This window comes from Centroberyx gerrardi, chromosome 1 (assembly GCF_048128805.1).
Source record: "Centroberyx gerrardi isolate f3 chromosome 1, fCenGer3.hap1.cur.20231027, whole genome shotgun sequence".
Lineage (NCBI taxonomy): Eukaryota > Metazoa > Chordata > Actinopteri > Beryciformes > Berycidae > Centroberyx > Centroberyx gerrardi.
Window position 1 is genome coordinate 29,224,995 of NC_135997.1, and position 23,742 is coordinate 29,248,736.

A 23,742-nucleotide genomic window follows, 5' to 3' on the forward strand; every position below is an offset into this window, starting at 1 on the left:
TCTGCGTTTTTTTTCTGTTAACTGAACAGGCCTAGGCCTACCACAAGTCTGCACCTCGCTGTGTGCGTTCTCTTTACTTAACTTTATGTGAAATGTTATGTCAATTTGTTAGCAGCAGATATTTAGAGTTGCTTACTATCTCGCACACTGACACTAGACAGTTCTCAGGAGGAAAAGCAGCGGGCTAACATTAGTCCATTAGCTGTGTGTGTTCTTCCCTCCCTCCATGCATACATGTCTCTCAGCCAAGCCTGCACACTTATCTCTCATTAATTTAATGAGACCTCACATGTTCAGAGTGTGAACATGTGAAGTCTGGGCACGTGAAAGTGTGAACGTTTTCGAAAACAACGGCTGTAGTGAAGATTTGTGCTACGTAATGGTGTAAATATAGGCTAGGTCTTTTCCACTCACAGCACGGTTGTTTGGCTTCAGAAGTCTTGGATTATGCTGCACAAACTGTATGGTCATTTTTTTTCTTCCCCTTTTTGGAACTCTAAAGAACCGGACCCTGTGTTCAGATTTTTTGACGAAGGCTGCTACAGAGTTGTGTTGGCAACCTCCCTGTGTTTATAAGGACTAACAAACCTAAACCTCAACTTCATTTTTGGGTGAACTATTCCTTTCAGTATGAAGATATACGATATACGCGCTCTGATCCATCTTCAGTAGGTGGCGGTAATGCAACTTTAAGCTAGATGCCAACCGCCGTTAAAATACAAGAAGAAGAAGTTATGGCGCCTCGACGCTGATCATTACGTCTCTGTTGATTGGTTGCGGTGCCGTGGACCGGGGAAAATTTGAAAGTACTTGGGTGGAGTGAGTTTTCGTGTTTGTGTCAAACAGACAGCACGACAAGACTGAAATTGGCGTTTCATCTCTCAGGGATTTACTTGGCAAAGTGTTAAGCAGCTCGTTTTATTTCTTCATGGAGCAAGAATCACGGGAAAACACATCTGCTGAAACGGTTCCGACAGCAGTCTCGGAAAGGACGAAGGAAACCGCAGACGAGATGACAGACAACTTCGAGGTTGATTTGGAGTCCTACGTTCATGTTTTACTCGGAATGGAAAACAACAACAACACGGATTTTGTTGTGGGACAGAATGCTTACAGCGCAACTCAAGGTTTGGTTAAAATTATTGTTGATCATTGTTACAGCCTGCAGCTGCTACTATCGTTAGCTAACTAACGTTACGTTAATGTAACTGGGTTGTTGGTAGCCCAGTAACGTTGCGTTTCTCTTTCTACTAGCTTAGTAACGTTATGCACACTAAACTGTATTCAAACATCTGGCAATTTTATGTTGCCTTGCTTAACGGCAAATGTACATACTTGGTGTAACATGACTAAAGACGTTTTACGAATCGTTAGGATCCACTCTTATATTCGACATACATGCAATATGACCGAAGAACACGTACTTTAATAAAAAAAATAACATTTGCAATTGGTTCAGCTGTTAATCCCACTATCTTCTTCCCCATGACCAGCTGAACAAACCGCTGTTGGCGGTAGCGAGTAGTGTAACGTTACAGCACTTTTTGACTGCTTGGTGGCAGCATGCCGAATTTACCAAAAGACAACAACGATTTGTAAAAGGTCTTACAATATGTTTTACTATTATGTGTCTTTGCCGACAAGCAAGGCAATATTAAACTGTCAGCTTTTGAATGCAGTTTGGTGTGGCGCTCTCTCCATAAAAGATAGCCATATCGGGGCTTCGGTAACGCAAACTGTAGCTAATCAAATTAGCTCTGCTAGCTTACCTTTGTTTTGTCACCCAACTTAGTAGTGCCTATCGCAAATACAGTTTATCAATGCAGGTCAATTCCTTGTATTTCAAAACACTACGTTAGACTTAACGTGGTTAGCGTCAACTGATTTCTCTATCCCGACAGAGCTGTTTCACAATGAAGATGATGAGGAGGAGGACGATGAAGAAGATGATGACGATGATGATGACAGTGGCACAGACCACTTCAACACTGAAAAGCCAGGGACCCAGCTGCAGAGAGCTGAGCGCCTTGGAGGAGGCCAAGCATCTCTTCCTGACATCTTCCAGACCAACCACCTCCTGTACTATGAGAGGTTCAAGGCTTACCAGGACTACATGCTTGGTGTGACACACACACACACACACACACACACTGTTAGAACTTTCATGTCATATGCATAATACAGCTGGTAAATACTGCGATCAAAGCTCTTAAAATGCCGTTGCAGGACACAAATACTTGCAGGGTTTTTGGTTTGTGGTTGACTGCAATATCTGGTATGCTGCAAATGAATTCAAATATATCATCACTAAGTGCGTGTGTGTGTGTTAAATGTGTAAAAGCTGATCAGGAGCAATCAATAGAAAACCTCAGTCATGGCATCTTGACAGCCTCAAACGAGTTTGAACATGTAAACACTTCCAAATTATTACTTTGAGCCATCAAGTAATTCAAATGGTTATTCCCATATGACATGAATGCTGCAAGAGTCCAACAACACTGCTAAGATGCAGAAACAAACAAATGTGTTTCTACAATGCTACCTCTTAAATAGTTTATCCTATATTCTTAAAAAGAAATGAATACTGTTATTTAGAAAATTGAAAAGCAGCTTGATTGGCATTTGTAAGTATTTTCTCAGCACATGCTCTGCTTACTGTCGGTTTAGCCCTGACTGTTGACTGTTGTCCTTCTCAGACTTGGTCCTTGTTTGTGCATGTTCTGTTTGTGTCCAGGTGACTGTAAGCCGTCAGAGGTGAAGGCGTTCACAGCAGACTATCTGGAGAAGGTTGTGGAGCCATGTGACTGGCAGGCCCTGTGGTCTACTGACATCTTCGATGTTCTGGTGGAGGTGAGGCGGTGTCTCAGCCGGCGAACACTATTGACTGGACTATTGACACTAGTGCAAATTAACCTTTCTTTGCATCTGTGGCTCCGTGGGGTTTTCACCGCACTGCTTTAAGGCCTTAACTATTTTCACTAGGTATTAGACTGATATATTGGCCTGTTATTAAATATCAGCCAGTCAGTGTCATCCACCTCTGATATGATGCAGTTTCATATTTATTGTAGAATTGAACAATACTACACTGGTTGTCTATGGGAAAACCTTAACCTGAATTTATTCTAATAAGAGATTCAAGATTCCACACAAGTATGCATGATGTGTTGTTGTTGTTATCATCATCATCATCATCATCATCATCATCATCATCATACTGGGTGTCAATGTAGTTAGAGTATTCCATGGTTTTAATGCAGTTTCAGAGGATTTTCTACCCTGACAAGAATAAAATTCAGGGGGAAACACTTAATACTCCTTTTTTGGCATCAAGATGGTTAATTTTTAAAGTTATTGATATCTGCAATGCACAAAATATTGGCTATTGGTAATGCAAAAATAGTGATATTGGCCTTCAAAAACTCATATCAGCTGAAACCTGATTTTCACTTTAATTCCTTAAGTCCACTTTAAGTTAAGTTGCTTTCAGAAATCCTTTCAATAAGCTTTGTGAATATTACTGAACTGAAAATTCAGTTGAAGTTCAGGTGACGTTGCCTAAACCCGTGGGCATCTTTTCAGGTACAAGATGTGGAGTACAAGGATCTGAAGGCCAGAGTGAGTCTGGTGCTGCCTCTGCAGTGTGAGGCCAGGGGCTGCGGACTCAATGAGGAGGCCATGAATGCTCTGCTGGAGGCAACTGAGCACAAGGTGGCACTGCAGAAGCTCCAGGTGGTCTACGAAGAGTCTGGGGACTTTGACCAGACCGCCCTCGCCATTGAACATCTCAGGTATTGCTTGGCTCCAAGCTTGCAAAAAAAATCTTTTAGCGGCTTCACAGCAATCACTTGTAGGAATATAATGTGTTCTATCAGCTCTCCACTTTGATTACAAAAACAGAACTGATGATCGCTCCATTACCTTTATCTATTACAAACCCATATGAGTTGATTACATAAGATGCTGATGATCTGACGGTTTGCACAGTGGAATTCCACACATCTCCAGTAACTATGGTTTTCTCCTTTGGTTTTATCCCTACATGGTGTAAGTCAACATAACAGTTTCTTATTAATTATGTTTATTTGGCTTTACAAAAGATATATTGCACACAGATATAAAATCCTGAGGATTGCTCAAAAATGGTTCTGCACACACACTTTAAACCCAATTTAGGTCAAAGATTTTCTTTTCTTTTCTCAGTTACAGTCCAACCTGTTTTCTGTGGATCCTGACTGAGCAGAGTATGAAATATGTTCCCATAAATTACAGCGGCCCCAAAGAATGACCAGGCCTGCTTTAGCATCCGCTTTCTTAACAGCAATGCAATCATTAATTGGAGGGTTTACTTTGCAGGTTTTATTCTCTGGTCAGTCAAAAAGGTGTTAATTGGGTGGGGTCATGGTGTTTGTCTTGTGCAATCTAGTATTTGTGTGGGTTTCATGTGACTCTCAGTATATAGTGTGTATGCGTGTTTCACAGTGGGCGTGTCTGACAGTCTTTAGTCTTGTCAGGGAGGGACCCTGAGGGCAGAATCATACTGGAGAAACTGGCTTTACTACTCTTCTCTTAGCAGGCCATCACATTGTTTTGCACTGCACCTTTCCTTTATCTCCTTAATATCGCCTACAGAGCATCTGCTTTCTTATAGAGTCCATTAAAGGATAATACCAGTGTTTTGTTTTTTTTATGTTTGTGTGAATCTTCTATCGAATCCCTCTTCTTTACATTATTTCTGGTTATGTCTGCACGCAGTCAGTATAGTTAGAGATTAGGGCTCATTTTCCTCCCTTCAGAAGAAGCCATTTGCTGCTCTTCATTCTTGTACAGTATGAGAAACAACTTCCACAGACTTGAAAATGGGGAAAAAACTAAGCCTTAATTTTTTATCATTATTTCACTGTGCCTGAGTTGGGTGTTTCATATCAGTGCGGCCATTACGTCACACTCTGCTTCCTATCAATCACCTGAAACCTACAGGAAGAAGTGGAAGTCTCCGCCAGGAAATAATCCCTCAAAAACATGTTGCCTTACAGACTTTATTGTTGCATCCATGTCTTTTTATTTAGGGCATCTTTGTGAGCTGGGACAGCAGTTAATTTCAAGATAGGTTTGACAACGTAAAGTTTGTATTTTAAAAAAAACAAAAAATTAGGAAATGTTAATAAAAAATCGAATTACATATGGCATGACTCACAAACACAGTAATTAAACGTTGTGATCCGGAATGGATTGCATGATATATGACAAAATATAATTTAAATGTAATCTACAAGTAATCAGTTGAGATGCAGAAATGTATTGTCAACGCAGTCAAAAAGTAATCTGGCTACAAACGTGTTAAAATCTTTGATGCTATGTAACCTTTTTAAGTAATGAAACTTTGAAACATTTAATTATAATTCATGGGAATCAATGGGAGCTTTTTTAAATTTCATGCTAGAAACCGTTCAAATTGAATATCACTACATAGTATGTCAAGCATACTTATACAAAATGATCCCTTATATAAAATTATTCAATGATTGGACTTGCTGAGCTCTTGAAATTTCTGGTCTACCTCCATTCAAACTCATTTTTTTTACACTACAGACATCATTTAAATTACCAGTTACTCAGGCTGATCGAGCTCATTTCAAGCTGAAGCAAGCACACCTGCAGCTGCTCTCAAATAGCCCAAACACTTTCTCCAGGAAATATACTTTTCTACTGCAAATTCATTGTGCCAGGAACAGATACAAAGTGGAGGGTAGATTTCACATTGTTGTTCAGGTGTTCATGAAAAACTTAGATTGGCTGCTTAACAGGCAGGGAAAACAGTTCTATCCATAGAAAATGCTCTCCCTGCACTGTCCTGTCACTTGACACTTGATTGATTTCTCAAGTGTCTGTATTATCAGTGAGACATCACAGATTGGGGGTTAGTACAAACTGTCTTATTTGTGTATATAAGAGATAATGGTGACTGTGCACTAATACAAACTGCATTGCCCTGGGGCAGATGGCAAACATTTGAATACTAAAATGCAGTGGTATTCCCTAATTAAATGAGGTGGATTTAGACTGCCATAGGTCCTGCCATAGGTCCTGCAGCAATTACTGATTTAGCAATTACCTTTTCATGGTCTGCTACCTCCCCGACCCCACCTCATCTAAACACTTAGCTCTACATACTGTATGTCCACAGTATATGTATGCATGCATGCACTCATTCTCATTGTTCTGCCACGTAAAGATATTGTAATGCTGTGATTAATATAATGGGTTGAGATGTTAGTAGTCAGATATAGACTAAGATTTTGCAAATCATGAAAGCAGAGTACTGTAAGAGCATTGTAATCAACAGCTCTCACCCATCAGCATCCTTACAACTTAAACTGGCTGTAGCTAAATTATCTTTTATTACATGTTTTTTTTTATGTGCAGCCCTACCTCAAAGCAGTTGGCATTCACTCACACATACAGTCAGTGCAACAGGGGGACATTTCATTTGGGTACATAATGCAAATTCAGCCTGCATGCAAGCGTAGTCAAAGAGGCTCAACAGCAGTTATTAATTTTCTTATATTCTATTGCTAGCAGTAAGCGTCCCTCTAGCAAAGTCAGAGGAACACATCTGTTAAATCATTGTCAAATTAATTTCTACAGAACCCCAGGTGTAGAAATGACTAAAACAACAGCATAATGAAAATGCATGTGAATTGAACAGGAGTGATAAATTGTGAGGTGACTTGATAAATTCAAAGGCGATTTGATTAAATAACTGGTGACTTAAAATTCTTCTTGTTCTTCTGAAATCTAAATTCCCATGCATGAAAATAAACCAAACTTTGCACATAGGTCCAGTCCCATGCCAAACTTCCTCAACTGGAATTGGGGGCCAATAGTCCTGATGGTGGCGCTACAGCAACTGTCTAAAGTTCTAAATTTTGAAAATTCATTAAAAATCAGCCGTATGTGCTACAGCTTTGCAACTTCAACCTCAATGTAGGCCCAAGTGTGAAGAAACGTTTGTAAACTTCAACCTAGTGCAAATTATGAAGTCCATCACTCTGTTTTTCTCAAAAACTGTAAAACTAATTAAACCTATCTCCTCCCACATTTTTTGCTCAATTGACACCAAACTTGTTACACTGCATCTCCAGACTGTCCTCCACAAACAATCCAGCCAGATTTTTGAATTATCAAAAATTGAGCCCACAGTGCATCACAATGTTTTACTGTAAACGGTACTGTAAACAGCTACTGCAAATTCTCGCTAAATAAATCTCCAAAGTTCATGAAAGTAAATTACAAAATTTTGCTGTCATGGTAGATGAAGTGTGTAAAATTTCAGAATTTTATCTCAAAAACTGAATTTTTGACAGTATTTTGAATTCTGCCCTCATGTAAACTATTGCAGTCAATGGAAATAGAGCGTCTTTAAACATCAGTTTTTGGCTTATGGAGCAATCAATCTTTGTTAAAATAACTTAGAGACATCTCTATGTTGTCTAGATGAAGTACGCAAATTCTCTGAATTTTGTCTTGAATACTGAATATTTGACACTAGTTTGAAATCTGCCTGTAAATGCATGGACAGCTGTTATCAAGCACCCTGGTGGTTGTGTGAAGCCACCTCTAATTTTCCCACTTCTTAGGTAGCTCGACTTGATCACAACTTGCCATTGGTGGCAAAGGTTGTGAGTTTGAGCCCCGGGTGAAGCAGAATAAACATGCTTATGCCTACTCAGGCATTGTGCTGTGTGGATTAGAGACACATGATTTCAAAGATGTTTTAATGATAATTATGGTCCGGGCAGTTCTCCTGATGGACCCTCATGTATTTCTCATTCATCCTCCTCTTCTTCTTCCTCCTCCTCTTCTTCCTCTTTCTCCTCTTCTTCTTCTTCTTCTTCATCTTCCTCCTCAAAATGCCCGGCCCCGACACTGCTGCGCAGCAGCTATAATTTAATCATTGCCTTTCAATTCATCAAGTCACTTGGTAATTTATCACTCTTTTAAAATTCACATGCACTTTTCATCACTTCTAAATGTATCAGGTGATTTTTGTTACTTCTTCTTCTAGGGCATGCCTTAAACAATAAATGGCAATTTTGTTGTTTAAATGATGAATGATAGTAAGTGATGATAAATAATGAAAATGGCTCTGTTTTTATCTAATCACTTTGGATTGATCAAAGATCTATCAAACTTGACAAATTCTCACTCAATTTTCATCACTCTTGTTTTCAGTTCACATGCATTTTCATCACATCTATTTTTATCATTTAGCCTATTTTTTGTTACATCCACCTGTCATAGGTGCAACTAGATGCAGAATTAATACAATTTCTTAACAAATAAGTTAATTTAATAAAAAACTAACTAAATACAGCACACTGGCCAAATTAGCTAGCAGCAGTTCAGACCCTCAACTGTGTCAGCAAATGGTAACACAATAACGCCAAGAGCTGAGAATAGTGTATGACTACCAACGTCTGTTACCATGACTATGCCAGAGGAAAATGTTCCCTTCTTATAGCCACTGTACTTTCCAAGGCTTAGGCCCACAGAGCAGTTTTACTAACAAGGTTTTCCTTCTTGATTTTAGGGCAAAGTCTCCAAAAGAATCACTGAAATCAAATCCTTTTAATGTTTAGTTTTTGGCCACTTTAGCATTTTGTTTTCAATGCCTTTGCTAGCTAATGTTAGGCAGGAGCTTGGTATATTCAGATGACATAACACTAAGTTCACAATGATCTTTTTAATGTTATTTAAAAAAAAATGACATTTAGGAATTATGCACACTCAAATGAATTGATTTGCCTTCCCACTATGTCTGTCAAACCAAAGTGCAGACTGGAGCAGACAGCCTTGTGAATCCTTAGCAGGTGTCGCCCTGCAGCCTCAGTCCTGAAGGCCCCTGTGTTAATATGGGCCAGTATGTAATGCACTGTCCTTTGAGCATGAATAATCACTCCAGTGAATAAACACCAGCCAACCAGTATCAGTAGGCCTTCAGTTTTCTGAAGGCCTACTGATACTGGTTGGCTGGTTTTTCTTCACTGTTTGAGAAAATATCCTGCTCCTCTTGTTTCATCTCTTCTACCCCCTTCTCTCTTCCCTCCACAGGTTTTTCTACCAGCACATCTGGAGGAAGTGGGATGAGGAAGATGACGATGATGATTTTGACTATTTCGTTCGTTGCGTGGAGCCTCGTCTCAGACTGTGAGTGCAGCTTTGTGTTTTGGTGTTGATCTGGCAATGACATGACTTGGTCCAGCAGCCCCATAAATCCAAAATATGTCATCAAACTATCCACATGGAGCAGGAAACTGGAGTATGGCAAATCATTCATCCACACATCAGAAAGCTCTGGATCAATTGTATGAGCTGACAAGCTGTACATAAACAAGCCAAATGTTGTTTTCATGCAGTAAAAGTGCAGTTGTTATTTTCACCACAAGATGACACTATACACTAGGAGATCATAATATGGCAATGCCACAGCTACAGATCTTTAAATTGATTTTACAGATGTTACTGCTGGGTAAGGAGTGATGGCATACAGCTATAGCTGAGGATAGTTTTAGATGTGCAGAATGTAGAGATTATACTTTTTTAAATTTGCCAGAGAACCTGAATGCTCACTCTTATTTTTTTTGTTATTTTGTTGTATCCCAAAACCCAAGCACGTTTCATATCTGATCTGTATGTTCCAGACAGTGAAATTGTGAGGATCTGTATTCTTTCAGTATTGCTGCTTATCTCATCCGCTACTAATGACCTTCTCCTGCTTTTCTTTTCGTTACTTTTGATTTCTCTCCTTTGTTCCTCTATCTCACGCCTCTGCACTTCTATCTATTTCACATTTTTCCCTCCTCATTTCCCCACTGCTCCCACCTTTGCTCCCTCGCTCCTCTTCCTCCACTCCTCCTCTTCATCCCCAACTCCAGCTACTACGACATCTTGGAGGACCGAGTCTCAGCGGGCCTGGTGGCAGAGTACCAGTCCTTACTGGTCCGCTGCTCCGAGTGCTTCCACCAGTTCTCCTTGCTATGCAGCGGCCTCAGCAGCGTCTCGGACTCGGAGCTGGACAACGTGTCCATGGTGGAGGGCCTGAAGCTCTCCGAACAGCTGGAAACACTCAGGCGCAAGCTGCGCATCATTGAGAACCCCTTGTTAAGGTAGGAACCGTGAATCGTTACTCTATATTTCCGTCATCTTTTTCTTGTTGGGCTTCATACCGGGTAACATTCAAACAAGAGAGGAGAGTGCTTCTATTGGGTTTCTGTGTGTGGAGGCATTTGTTGAAGGTTCTCTTTGGTTTGTGGTTGTTGCTTTCACTGAAAAAGGAGGAGGTCCAAGGCACTCTTCAAGCAATAATTTAAAATTTTAAAATACTGTATACTTCAACTTCTTTCGGCAATGCTGTGGTCTTCATCATGGAGGACGAGGAGCACATCAAACTCAATGAAAACGTTTGGTGTGGCTGGGATTACAGTATGCCTTTAACACATTCATTTGAAGTAGCCATGCAATACAGGTTTTTATAATTTTTGACTTGAGTGTCTTTGAAATCCTTGTTTTTTTACTTGGTAGTTTGTCGAGTTTTATAATTTTGGACTGAGAAAGGAAACTGACTGCTTGTGTAAGATTCATGAGCAGTTTGATAAGTGTGGGGATGGTGCTTGAGCTCTTTGCTGAGGCCTTTGGCCTGACCTCTGTTTCATGAAACAGGAGGTCTCGACCCCGAGCGGGCCCAGAGTCCAGAGTGGGCGAAGCAGCTGATAAACAGGCCAAATAGGATGTAGAGAACTGAATACAATCTAGGCTCCATTCAGCTGACTGTCTTGCCCACTGGTAGGCTAAGGGAATAGTGCTTTAATGATGTATTTTCCAACTATATTCTTTGAAAAATAAAGAATAAAAAAAAGAATAGAAATAAAAAAGAAAAAGCTGAAAAAATAATAAATGCCTTATTCAAAGGCAGTATTAATGGAAAAATATTTTTTTTTATATTAAGGAATTCAGTGTCTGTATTTCTTTGCCCTTTCAAAACTTTAGGGACCTTTACCTTCAACACTGATATTAAAATGTTTCCAGAGTATTCAGCTGGAGAACATCGTTTTTATACTGAACAAAGATTGAAGAGATAAGGAGGTTCGTCCTTGTTTTTCTCTATAGCAAACAAAATAACTCTTTGACAGACGTAGGTTTGTGTTTGTGTCCTTCACCATCACCATCACCTCCAACACCATCACCATCCCTTCCTCTTCCACCCTCACCACCTCTACCATTTTCTCCTATATTCCACCACCAGGTACGTCCTTGGCTACAGGGGCAATGCCAGGCAGCAGTGTGTCCAGGCTCGGGGTCCCAGGCCATCAGGGATCAGGGTGGTCCATGTGGTCTCAGCCTCCACCACTGCCAGCCAGCTCCAGTCCCTCCTCAACGACAGACTGCTGCCTCTGTGCTCTGCTGACGACACTGAAGTCCAGGTAGGACCCGCTCATATTAGTTCATTTTAGTTATTACAGTTACTTTTAAATGTTTTAAACAATGTCCGATGACTACATTCCTTTTACTGGCAACAGTAAAATAAATTGCATGATATTTTCCTATTCATGTCCTAATTTGACGAAGCCGGCAAGTCGGCAATAAGGATGATTTGAATGCATGTTCTTCACCACTTTGACTGAATAACATTTTAAGAACTTCTGAACGCAAGGCCCTTTTAGAATTTCAGTATTCCTTTACCAAACTGAACAAACTGCATCATAAATTTTTTAGGTGAAAGACTTTCCTCCTCTTTTCTACTATCGTGTGTGATGCATGCTGTGCTTCCTAACTTAACTTTAGTGCTCAGCGCTGCCGCCCCACCCTGCTGAGCTGAAAGGGGGGGCTGAAAACCACCCATTAGATGTTGAAAATGTTTCTAAGTGAATTCCTTCAAGATTTGAAATATTGAAGCTCACCCCTGCCTTTTTGGAGGAGCCGCTGTATCCATATGCATTTTCACTGCAAGTAGCCAACAACCGCACTCCAGTCAAGTCGGCTCACACCGTTCCTTTGTACTGTTTATTACAAGATGATTTGAAGTGTTTTGAAGAATTTCCCTTCAGGGTAGAAATGGGTATCCTTAACTTTTCGCATTAAAATGAATGAATGCTTCCGATCTTGAAAGAATATCACAAACATAAAACTCAAGAAAAAGCCCCATGTAGGCTTTTAGCTACAGCACTGCTGATTTCATGATCGGGGATTTGTAAGGCGTTTGTTTAGGCGTCTATTCTTTCCTGGGTTTCGGTCCCCTGTGTTGCTGTGTACTGTTGTCTCTTGGAAGTGTGTGTGTGTGTGTGCGTTAACTGTGTGAAATCTACCAGACAAGATGTTAGAACAGAAAAAAAAAAATCCTTCATGTTAGATTTGTGTTCATCATGAATCACAGTATTTCAGGAGACATCAGGAGCACTCGTGTGTTTGTGAGTCAGACACTTTTCTTCGTGGTTTACCCTATGGTTCAGGGATTTTGTGTTTCTGTCCTTTTTATCTCGCTCGGCCTGCTTTTTGCCCTTGATGTTCTCCGCTCACACTAGGGAATTAAAGGGTGCATCCCGAAACTTTTTGCTACCGCTCCTTTCATCCCCTCCCTCACTACCAGGACACAAAGTTGGAGGAGCAGGGAAGGGAAGGAAAGGGGAAACTGGGACATCCTCTGTACTTCAGCATCGTAGATGACATGACAATTGTTCTCACGCCAATAAATTTCCTCTAAAAAGAGCTTTTTAATCAATACCACCACCTTCAAGTAGGGATTATGACACCACCCTTAATTTGTAGTACCGGGACAACCGCGATTACCGGTGACTTGTTGGGATGCTGAACAATAAATGCAAACGCACATCAAGATAATATCGTATATCGAGATAATTTTGCCCAAGATAATCGTACTATGAAACCCTTCGATTTTAAGAGCGTAATAACACAGATTCAAGCAATCACTACAATATTTACAAAAACTGAATTTGCACACTTTTCCGCATGAAATGGCCAATTCAACAGAGCACTTGTAATTCACACTTTTTCACATAAAATGGTCCAATCAAATCACTTGCTTACTTTTGTCATCTTCTACTACAACCAACAACTCAGTGGAGCTTAAAAGTTGGAGAAGATGGAGGAGGATACAGACATTATGAATTGTTCTTTTAAAATAATATTAATACTAATAAGTATGAGTTTTTTTATTCACCATACACATGGGAAGAATTTGAGTCACTTTGTCCTTCATCTAACCTGCATTATTATAGTTTTATAATCTATCCTGAGCTTTTCGTTTGTATACTGTTAGTCAGAAGAACACAGTCTACCTCACATAAATTGACAAGTTTTAAATTAAACTGCACGTGAAATCCATTGAAATGGACTGATTTTATTTGGTGCTTACTGTGCTGATGTAGAGTTGGAGGTTTATATAATAAGGCTGAAAGCACAGTATTTTCCTTTGTTGTAACTTCAGAAAATAAAAAGGATGAGCACTAAACTATTTCATATTATTTAAAGTGTTTCTGTGATATGCAGGATGCGTCTTATCACAGGACGCAATTATATATGTAATTTTTTTTTAATGCGGGGTAGTTATAAAAAGGTTTTTTTGGTATCACTTTAATACCATTTTTTCCTTGTAATTTTTGCCAATTCTCACAATTTTACTCCAAAAAACACCCCAAACTCAGATTTCTCAGAAACTCAGGAGGGACAGCAATACATACATGGTTCCAGAAAAGCCTAGGTGTGAGGTGCTCCACTGACTTGAGGTGTTTCTTGTGTCTGTCTTTATTGTGTGTGTGTGTGTGTGTGTGTGTGTGTGTGTCTAGTTCCACAGTGACCCGGTGTTGGCGGTGGGTTCGTGCTATCAGGACGACATGGTCATTGTTCTCCCAGGACACTACAGCGTCACCAGCTCCATTTTCCTGCCAGACTCCATCACTGTAGAAGGTATAATGCTGGGTGTCTATGGGAAGCCCTGAACATGAATCAATTCTAATGAGACATTTTGATCAGTTTCCATGTTGGCTTATCGGCAGCTTCAATCCAAAAATATCAGCATCGAATGTTTCAATATGAATAAGGAATTGGTCTTAAGGTCCTGTGTGATAAACTAGAGCCTTCTCTGTCCAGAACTTGAGGCCTCTGATACCTGAAGTATTAATTGACAAGCTTGATGGTTGTTTTAACAATCAAATTGACCAACACAACATTTCACTATCACAATTTCATGTATTCATATTTATGAATGCAAAAATCCTATATCCACTGGAACCTAGCATGAGTCTTCAGGCGAGTCTGCTAGTGAGCCGGCCAGCCACCGGGGCACCGACATGTCTCATTTCCATTTCAAAGTACATCCATCACCTCTGTAAAACACTGGAGATGGATGGAGGCAGGCTGGGCGCAGTGGGAGAGAGAGGGATGTATGGTAAGAAAATCCCTCAGGCAGCCAACTACACTTGATGGAACAATAAATTCCTGGTAACAATAATGAGTCAAGACAGGGAGACATGTTTAAAGTGGTAATCCTTGGAATCCTTGTGTGTCTTTTTTTTTTTTTTTGTCTGCTCTTTTCTTTGTCTGTTCTGGTATCGCTGCTTATACCAAGTACCCACTTCTACTTCTATTTATTTCAAATAAAGCAGAAATTTAAAACGCAGTGGTGTTAAGAACAGCAAATGTAAAAGCTTTCATGAACTGCGTTAAGTGTTTGATTGATCGGTGATGGAGAGAAGCAGAAAGGACATCTATTTATATATAAAATGTTGCTGAATATGACTTTAATATTTAGTTACTTTAGTATTTAAGTCACATGCTGCCTACAGACTCACATATGACTAACATGCATAACATCAATCGCTTTGTTTCTGTCACGCTCTTTGATGCAGTCCCCCTATTTCCTCCTCTACTTCTTTGCCTCCGTCTTTCTCCCTCATATGCATAAGTACGATATGAGGGAAGCCTTGGGAGCTGAGATAAAGAGCCGGTTCAGTCAGACAGGAGAGGAGCAGCTCAATTAAGGCTTCACTGCCAAGATTACCATAATACAGTTCTCCCCTCTACCAAAAAACACTCCAGCTACAGTTGGCAGCACCACTGCATGCACGCAGACACGCACTGGTGTGTGCGAACTGGTGGTTCGACCAATGTGGATTTTTGAATAATTTTGAATTATTTTCAAATTGAAGCTGCTGATTGCTGATACTGATTGCAGATACTTTGCACCAATATTTAATATCTTTAAATTGGACCATTTTCAAGCCACAGATTTGCAAAAAAAAGTATTCAGAGTTGCTCCCTGAATTTTACTCTTGTCAGGGTAGAAAAGCCTCTGAAACAGCATTTAGGCCATGGGACACTAAAAATCTCCATTAAAACCCAGATAATAATAAAATTAATATTACATAGTGGAATCTGATCAAAATGTTCAAATAGAATCAATTGGTTAAGGGCTTTCTATAGACAACCAGTGTAGTATTGCATCAATTTTACAACAAACTGCATCATATCCATCATTTGAGAAGTGGACACCACTGACTGGGCCATACCACATTTTTAATAAAAGGCCAATATTGGCGTGATATATCGGTCTAGCTTTACTAGCTACAGCAGCAGCACCGCTGCATGCTCACACACATACACACACACACTCTGCTTTCTGGAAGAATATTGTTAGCTATATCAAAGCTGAGGATATTTGTGTGTTCTTTTCATCAGAATCGGTAGGGGTTTAGGGGAAATTTTTCTGAGATAATTGAACTATGTCAGGAAGATGGAGGAGTTTATCAAAAGAACAGCAAAGGGTGTGTGTGTGTGTGTGTGTGTGTACGCTGAACTGTGGCCTTCAACCCTAGTTTTCTCATTAAATCAGCACAGGCTTGCCAATCGCAAGCACACATTTAGGGAAAAAAAAACCTTTTTCTGTGTTTTGGGTTAACCGCATGATTGCCACTATGGCTGTACTGTCATCACAACCATTTGTCATACACTAATTGTCAGTACCACTGTCCCATTTCTCTCTCCCACACCTTCTGCACCCATGGGTGCAACTACTAACTACTGTTTCTGATCTACAGTTACATGGCATGTGGACAGTTCTCAACACCAGAATTGACTTTTTAAAAGCTTGCTTAGCAATTACCATTGGGTCGGAGTTTTGTGTATTGAACTATGTTAAAGGGTATCTGTGGGTCGTTAAAGCCTAAAAAAAATATAATATATAATAAATAAGCTATTATATTATATATTATATTATTATATATAAAATACATTATCTAAATTTAAGGCCTCAGCAATATTAAAATGTCTTAAATACAGTTATTAGAGATTTGTTTCACCATGCAATGACACATTTTTTGCATTGCACATCAACTCTTGGATATATACAGAACAAAGTTAGGTGTGGTAGTCTTAAATTTGGCTTCTGAAACCTGTAGATACCCTGACTTAACTTATTCCTTTTACCTTGTTCAGTGTATATTTCCCTGTTTCCTGCTGTGTTTGGTTCTAATGTGTCCTCCGTCTGGCCAGGCTTCGGGCTTCCTGATGAGGTGGTGATTGAGAAGAAAAACAAGGGTGACTCGTTTGTCGAGTCCACAGGAGCCGTCGTCAAAATCTCCAACGTCAAGTTCATTCAGCATGATGCTATTGAAGGCATTCTGTGTGAGTATGGCTGCTACATCGCCCTTTAGGACATGACTAGAGGCCTCTACAGCTTCTGAGTTATTTCTGCAAGGGTCTTGCACAGGTTTGGAATGTAAGGAAATGCACTGAAAATGATTTTCATAATTTCCAGGTCTGAATTTGTATGGAAATTATGGGAAACTGGTATGTAAAAGTATGGGGGACAAAACCCAGAGGGGAAATGAAGACGATGGAGCTGTTGTGAGTCCATTTGAGTCTAGCATACACGGCTATGCGCATGAACCTGACATTGAAGCTATAGGAAACTGTAAATTTGAGAGCTGGCATAAGCCCTGTCAGGGCGGGATTAGTATCGCAGGACAACGTTGGTAATGTAATTTAGTGCATTGCACGTCAGTGATTCCAATGAACAATCCGGACAGCTTTATGTAATACTTTATTACTCCCATAAATTACTGAGGCGGCGATTCATTCCTGTCAGTTTCCGCAATACGTCTACTACGCAAAGAATTTATAATTTATGAATCGCATGCCATCGATCCAGGCGGCAGTAGCATTGACGGAGGATGTTGGAGTTTGCTGAAAGACAGTAGGTTATTTGCCTGGTAACTATTACTCATAAGGGGCGCACATGCTCTGTAATAATCACAAATAACGTAAATCTGCGCAGGATAAATACGGAAGTTGGTTGTCGAGGACTGCTAAAAGACAAGTTCTGTAAGAGGACGTTTGATATTCAGTGACTTCAGTGTCCTCGGCTGGTAGCCTTTATCCTCCCTGGCCCCTCTGCCTTCCTTGCTGCCCATTCATCGGCCATCATCAATAATTTCAGGATCCGCTGAAGGCTTGAGCTAAAAGTGGCCAACAGTCATACATCAGTGGCTGAAAATGGTGGGATGGATTAACTATGGCCAAACATAATACTGAGCTTGGAGATGTCGCCTATGGAGTCTTAGAGTTTTGCCCTGAATGTCCACCTGGGTTTCAGTTCAGCCCGCCCCACTACACCCGCTGGCTCTGTTTGCTGTCCTTTAATCTGAAATGTGGCTGCTTCCCTATGCATGTGGGACGTTACAATGGAGTTTAATAGCAGAAAATGTTTCGGCTATGTAAAACATCAACAGTAAATGTCAGGTTTTGCTATCAGTTCCCCAGAATCGAAGAGCAAGGGACTTCTTTCTAGACTCAACATTTTGCTCCGATCTTCAATCACACAGGGAGAAATCCATCGTAGAAGAGGCAGAGAGACCAATTTCTCCACTGACAGTGGCCTCAATGGACCAGAATGCAATGCAGCCACAGGACATGTTGTGTTTTGAGTAAAGGGCGCAGCTGCGATCAGAAACATGCCCCAGTGTTCGCAAACTAGTAGGCCAGCAAGCTAGAGTTATTCCCCACACACTCATGTATGATCGAAAGCAACAAGCTCGCACCCCGTCTCTGGGGGTTGTTGAAAGGCATTTTGGGAAATGTTGGAAGAAAAGTAGAAGTAAACAAGGCAGGTTGAGGGAAAGTGGGTACACCAAAAAATGAATTGCAACACAAAATAACACCTGGAATTAATTTCTTGGTGTCCTTTTTCTTATACTGCTCATAGCTTCAATCAGAAATAGGCTGGCGTTGACAGCTTTGTTTCTTTATTTTGGTATTAAACTGGTCTTGAATTCACTTCACTATTATTCACACTACTATTCACTATTTATTCATCACCTGAGAGGCCAAGCTGTTCCTGGATCAGCACTGGACACAGCCGTGGAGCTCTGTGAACTCACTCTCACCCTTTGCTGTATTTTCCTGTCTGGTGCTCAGGTGTGCGTCAGGGGAATGTGAAGATGGAGAACTGCGTGCTGCAGTGTGAAACCACCGGCGTGATCGTCCGAACGTCCGCCCAGCTCACCATGAACATGTGTGACCTCTACGGCTCCAAGGTGAGGATGAGGGGGATGAAGGGGTCCTGTGAATGTGTCGGCAGTAGCTAAGATGGGGTACTATGAAATCCGTTTTCATTTGTTAAAATCAAATGTTGGTTTTATTTACCCAGATAAATTTTATTGTCTTAGTCAGTCAATCTATGTTTATGTTGGGTATACAACATTTTAAATCTGTTTTAATCCTAGTGAGAGCTCATGTGACTAATGGTGTATGAAATCATTTTTTGGTGGTTCTAATCCTACACCAAAACATTTGCGTAGAGGTAGCATTAGTCTACAAAACTCGTCTGTTGGATGATGACACACACACACACACACACATACACACATACACACACACACACAAGAGCTTGAATTGGGCCCAAAAATTCAAGCCCAGACCGACCTTAGCCCTCATTGGTCCAGCCTGAGCATTAGCAGTGTTTTGAGAGCCCGAGCCAGACCAGATTTTTATTTATTTATTTATTTAAACTGTGTACACCCTGCGACCGTCACCATCTGTCCTGAAGGCTGACGCCCAGGCTGAAATCATAAATCATCACAAAATACCAGAGTAAAACTACAAGCATACAAGTTTTGAGGAAAAAAATACTGCTGTATAAAATTTAAGGCACAAATAAAAATCAGCATGACCTCAAATTTACTGCAGTGGAGCTTGAGCGTATGTCAGTTTGTCTGCAGTCCTAATGCTACAGCCCGACCCAGACCCCATCAAGCCCGAGGGAGTGATGAAAGAATCAGACCCTGAACCGGCCTGGGTATAGATTACAAACTCACACACACATAAACACACACATAAACACACACTATACGCCCGAGCTTCCAGCACACAACACTGCTCAGAGCTGGTCACAGTATTGTTGGACAGTTTTAAAGTGACCGCACCTTCATGTATTTTGGTACATTTTTGGTAAACAGTTGGAATTAGAGTTTGACTGATATGGGTTTTTGAAGACCAGTACCGATATTTTTGGATTGAAGCTGCTGCTAGCCAGTACTTTGCAATGATATTCAGTGTCTAAATTTGACCCATTTTTCATTCCACAAGCATGAAAACTTATTCATGCATAAAATATTCATGCTTATACATGCATGGAATCAAAACGCTTCATTAGCATCAATTCAGGTTGAGGGCTTTCCATATTAAGGGAAGGGCTTGCTGATTTTTTTTTTTTAATAAAAGGCCAATGTTGCCTGATGTATCCATCTAACTCCAATTAAAATGCTTTTTGTCTTTAGTGACAGAAACTACTCAAAATCACATGTTACATTAAAATGTTTTGTTTCCTCAAAACGGTGCAATTCTGTGGTATTCCCCGTTCATGTCTCAATTAGATTTTTAAACTTATTTCTGATTGCGATTTCCACTAAACGGGAATCTTCAAGCCCTAAACCTTACCTAATATTCTGATTATAATGTGAGCTTATGGTATAGTGTGAGGGATGCGTGCATGGATATTAGGGCTGGAGGTGCAGGAAAGATGTACTATGTGATTGTGTATGTGGTTGGTGATGTTGCTGTGTGTTGTGTGCAGGGGGCCGGTGTGGAGATTTACCCCGGCAGCGTTTGCAGTCTGGTAGGCAATGGCATCCACCACTGTAAGGATGGGATCCTCATCAAGGTAAAAGAAGACCGCATGCCTCCTGGAACAGTTTCCCATAGAGCTTACCAGCCCATTTGAACTCTACAAATTACTAGAGTTCGACCGATCATGGGTTTTTGAAGGCTGTCAGATGGTATTTTGTGCCGATATTAACCATTTTCAGGCCAAACAGTTGCAACTATTCAGGGTTTCCCCCAGTTAATCCACTAAAAGCAATATTCCACTTAGTTCTAGGCACTTGACCGCCATGAAAACCATGATGATTCTTTTAGACTTTGCAGCTTTTTAGGGTCAATGGAAGAAAAACTCTGGAATATATTACTGCCTTTTAAATGAATAATGAATTTACAGAAAAACATAATTATTGTATATAAAATGAAGAAATGTGCAAAGAATCTAAAATTTCATTGCAGGTTTTACAGACTTTTTTTATTGTAGTTGTGGTCAGGGAGGAACCTCCATCGTATCTGAGATGGACTATATTGACTTGCTGATTTTTAATAAAAGGCCAATATCCACCCAATATATTGGCCGTTATATTGGTCTAACCCCTTTTTTTTTTACTTGTTTGATCTTGAAATTCAAATGAATGATTGTCTCCGATGTATTATATGCTGCACTCCAGAATAGATGAGTGTGTTCAAATCTGCTGTGCTCTCTTCCTCTCTAGGACTTTGCTGATGAGCTGGACGTGATGCCATCCATCACCATGGAGAACAATGTGATCCACAACAACGAGGGCTACGGGGTGATCCTGGTCAAACCCAGAGACGGGGAAGAAGACCAGAAAGACCAAGCGCCTCAGGACAAAGCCGGAGGTAGGAGTCAGAATGCATGATCTTATTAGTTAGTATTATTGTTTTGTGTTATTATTATTTAGGCATTCTGGTACTGTACAGAATCTCTTCCAGGGCCTGCAGACGAAGAGGGAGGACAGACAGCTGAAGAGAAACAGGAGGGAAGTGTTGCAGGTCCTCATGTCACTGCAGCAGATGAGTTTACCTCCGTCGGCGGCCGTCTCTCCCCGACATCGACGACCCCGACGGCCGGCGTTCAGGCCGAGCTGACGGAGGACGGCGGCGGTCCGGACGGAGACGTAGCCGCCACCTCGGCCAAGAAGTGGCGTCTCTGTCGCCAGCTGAGCAGAAACAAGGAGTCGTCCCTCGGCCGAGCCGTGGAGGGCCCGGTGGACCAGCAGATGTTCGTCTCCATCCAGGGAAACCAGTTCAGGCGTAATGGCATGGGCGACTTCGGCACCTTCTTCTACTGAAGGACTAGACTCTGGACTGACTGCAGCCCGCGTCTAGTTTGTAGGAGCGGTCAGGTCATTTGCACTCACACCTGTCAAAGAATAGCATTACCATTGACAGCCAGGATATTTTTAAGCAAGATTTATTTCATGACTGACAAAAAGTTTCATTTTTTGAATAGAGTTTTTGTTCATCATAAAATAAATATTACTGGATAATATCCTCGCCGTCTCGACTGAGCCGAATTACATTTATTTAGGAGGTATTCTGAAAAAGAGATTATCTTTTGCGTTTGGTTTGGTGCTTTCAGCGTACGTTGCCTTTTTCCATTTATGACAGCACATCGAATTACGCCTTTGTGAAGTGATGGTGAATCGATCCCCGCTCTCCAACTTGCACAAATACTTTTTATCTTATTTATTTCTTTAGGCTCTTTTTGGCCTCTTTAGACTAAAAATGGCCGCTCCAGCTTGCGAGTGTACGTATAATTGATAATGTTTTGAAATGCTTTTAACACAGATGGCTAATTTCAAATACACAAGACTTTATTTAGATCTAAAAAATTGAATTATCCTTGAGGTGGTTGCTTGTTTTAACCAGTGCACTGTAAATGATGTTGAGTTCCTATCGAGATATTCACAAAACGGTTCTTTATTTCCACTGTGTCATGATCATGTATTATATACATATATATAACTGTCACATGGTGCCTCAGATTGTCTTAAAAACTTTGAGTGATGTATGTTATGGTTGAAGGAAGTCCACATTTTCTTCTGCTTTGGAAGTTATCAATTTCACACAACTTTTGATTGTTTTTCTTGCACTTTCCGACATCTCTCTCTGTGAACACTGATAGCCAAGTGCAAATAAAATGAGATCATGTGTACGCCTTGACCTCCCCTACTTGCTGTTGAACAAAAGGTTTTGTATTCTGATTGGCTGTGGCAGACGGAGCTGAGAATACGATCCAGGTTCTCTGGGATTCAAACTGAAACTTTTGGAAGACAATTTAAAATTGTTTAATTTTAGATGATTAATTTCCCGGAGATTAAAAAGCGGCTGTTGAAACCTCATTATGCAGCGGCGCAGTATGATTAATGACATAATCCTCCTTCTGTGTGTCTGTTTGTCCTGTTGTAATGCCTCTGCGCAATACTTTTTACTGCGGCTCCTGAGCCTTTCATTTGCTGACCTGACTAGACCGACTGACTCTCCACAAATCCAAAGTGAATTAAATGGTAATAATTATTTCCCTGTGTGTGTGTGTGTGTGTGTGTGTGTGTGTGTGTGTGTGTGTGAGAGAGAGAGAGAGAGAGATAGATTGTGTGTCTACCTGCTCAATAGAGTCGTGTGGAACTTCTGTTCTATCTCACGGCCGCATACAGGAACATGGACGAAGGGGGGAGTTCAGGCTAAATTATTTTTTTTCCCTTTAAAGTCACCTTGCTAAAGTTGACCTGTTGGTCAACTTAGCCGTTACGTGATGAGAACATAAAGACCAAAATCATCCATGTGTCCCTGGTAGATCATTGGCTCCGGTGCTCCATGCTAATCGCTGTTGTCAGGTGAAACTTGTATCTCCAAAATGTCAACTTTACAGTCACTAAGAAAACCTGCTTTGTTTTTGGCTTGACGACTATGCATTTTTGAATTAGTTTTGAAAAGGTTTCATAAACCCAAGAGTTACAGAATTTTCTGAGCCCATAGAGGAGCAAGTAGTCCTTCAATTGAAGTTAAAACATGAAAATCACCCAAATTGGGGTTATGAGGTTTTCACATAACAATGTGTCCATCTGTCTGGTTTGCACATGCTGGTTCATCTGATGGCCCAACGCCAAATACTGCTTGATCTCCATGTAATCAGACCAAGAAAGCATTACACTTTGCACCATTTATTTTTAGGTAAAGGATCAAATCACATCGTACTTCACAAACACATGTTCAGAAGTTCCACAGCTCCGCATGCTAAAATGCCTATCTGGACTAAACTGGGAATTGGCAAAGCCCTAAAAACAACATTTGTTTTGGAGCATCTGAACCTAAGTAGAGCAAGAGTTCAAAAGATTTCTGTAGCTGTCCATTCACCAGCCAGCTATGGTCAGTTTATAAGTGCTATGAGGTACAGGGCCTAAATGTGTTGGCTGTGCTAGGCTGCTGCCCAGTCTCAACTGGTCTACTGCTCCTCTTCTGGACTTCATGTCATGCCCTGTTCTTAAGTGTCTACACACTGAATCTCCTATTTCAATGGATCACTCTGGGAAAAAATGGAAAGCTTCA

At 40.7% G+C, this 23,742-nt stretch overlaps 1 protein-coding gene across 1 annotated transcript; it reads left to right on the forward strand.

The window, feature by feature from the left end:
- Nucleotides 1–866: 866 nt before the first annotated feature.
- shcbp1 (SHC SH2-domain binding protein 1) lies at nucleotides 867–22,516 on the forward strand. Its single transcript, XM_071926151.2, has 13 exons — nucleotides 867–1,127; nucleotides 1,902–2,120; nucleotides 2,735–2,850; nucleotides 3,583–3,791; nucleotides 9,115–9,210; nucleotides 9,939–10,169; nucleotides 11,306–11,483; nucleotides 13,863–13,983; nucleotides 16,567–16,698; nucleotides 18,490–18,608; nucleotides 20,147–20,233; nucleotides 20,886–21,033; nucleotides 21,115–22,516. Exons 1-13 carry the CDS (start codon nucleotides 929–931, stop codon nucleotides 21,483–21,485), a joined length of 2,226 nt encoding a protein of 741 aa, XP_071782252.2. The 5' UTR covers nucleotides 867–928; the 3' UTR covers nucleotides 21,486–22,516.
- The last annotated feature ends 1,226 nt before the right edge of the window (nucleotides 22,517–23,742 follow it).

Bases quoted from the DNA above. Each gene is read 5' to 3' on its own strand.
- shcbp1 (XM_071926151.2), top strand. From the start codon at position 929: ATGGAGCAAGAATCACGGGAAAACACATCTGCTGAAACGGTTCCGACA. The intron at 2,851-3,582 runs GTGAGGCGGTGT...GCATCTTTTCAG, and splicing joins TCTTCGATGTTCTGGTGGAG to GTACAAGATGTGGAGTACAA. The intron at 9,211-9,938 runs GTGAGTGCAGCT...CCCCAACTCCAG, and splicing joins GTGGAGCCTCGTCTCAGACT to CTACTACGACATCTTGGAGG.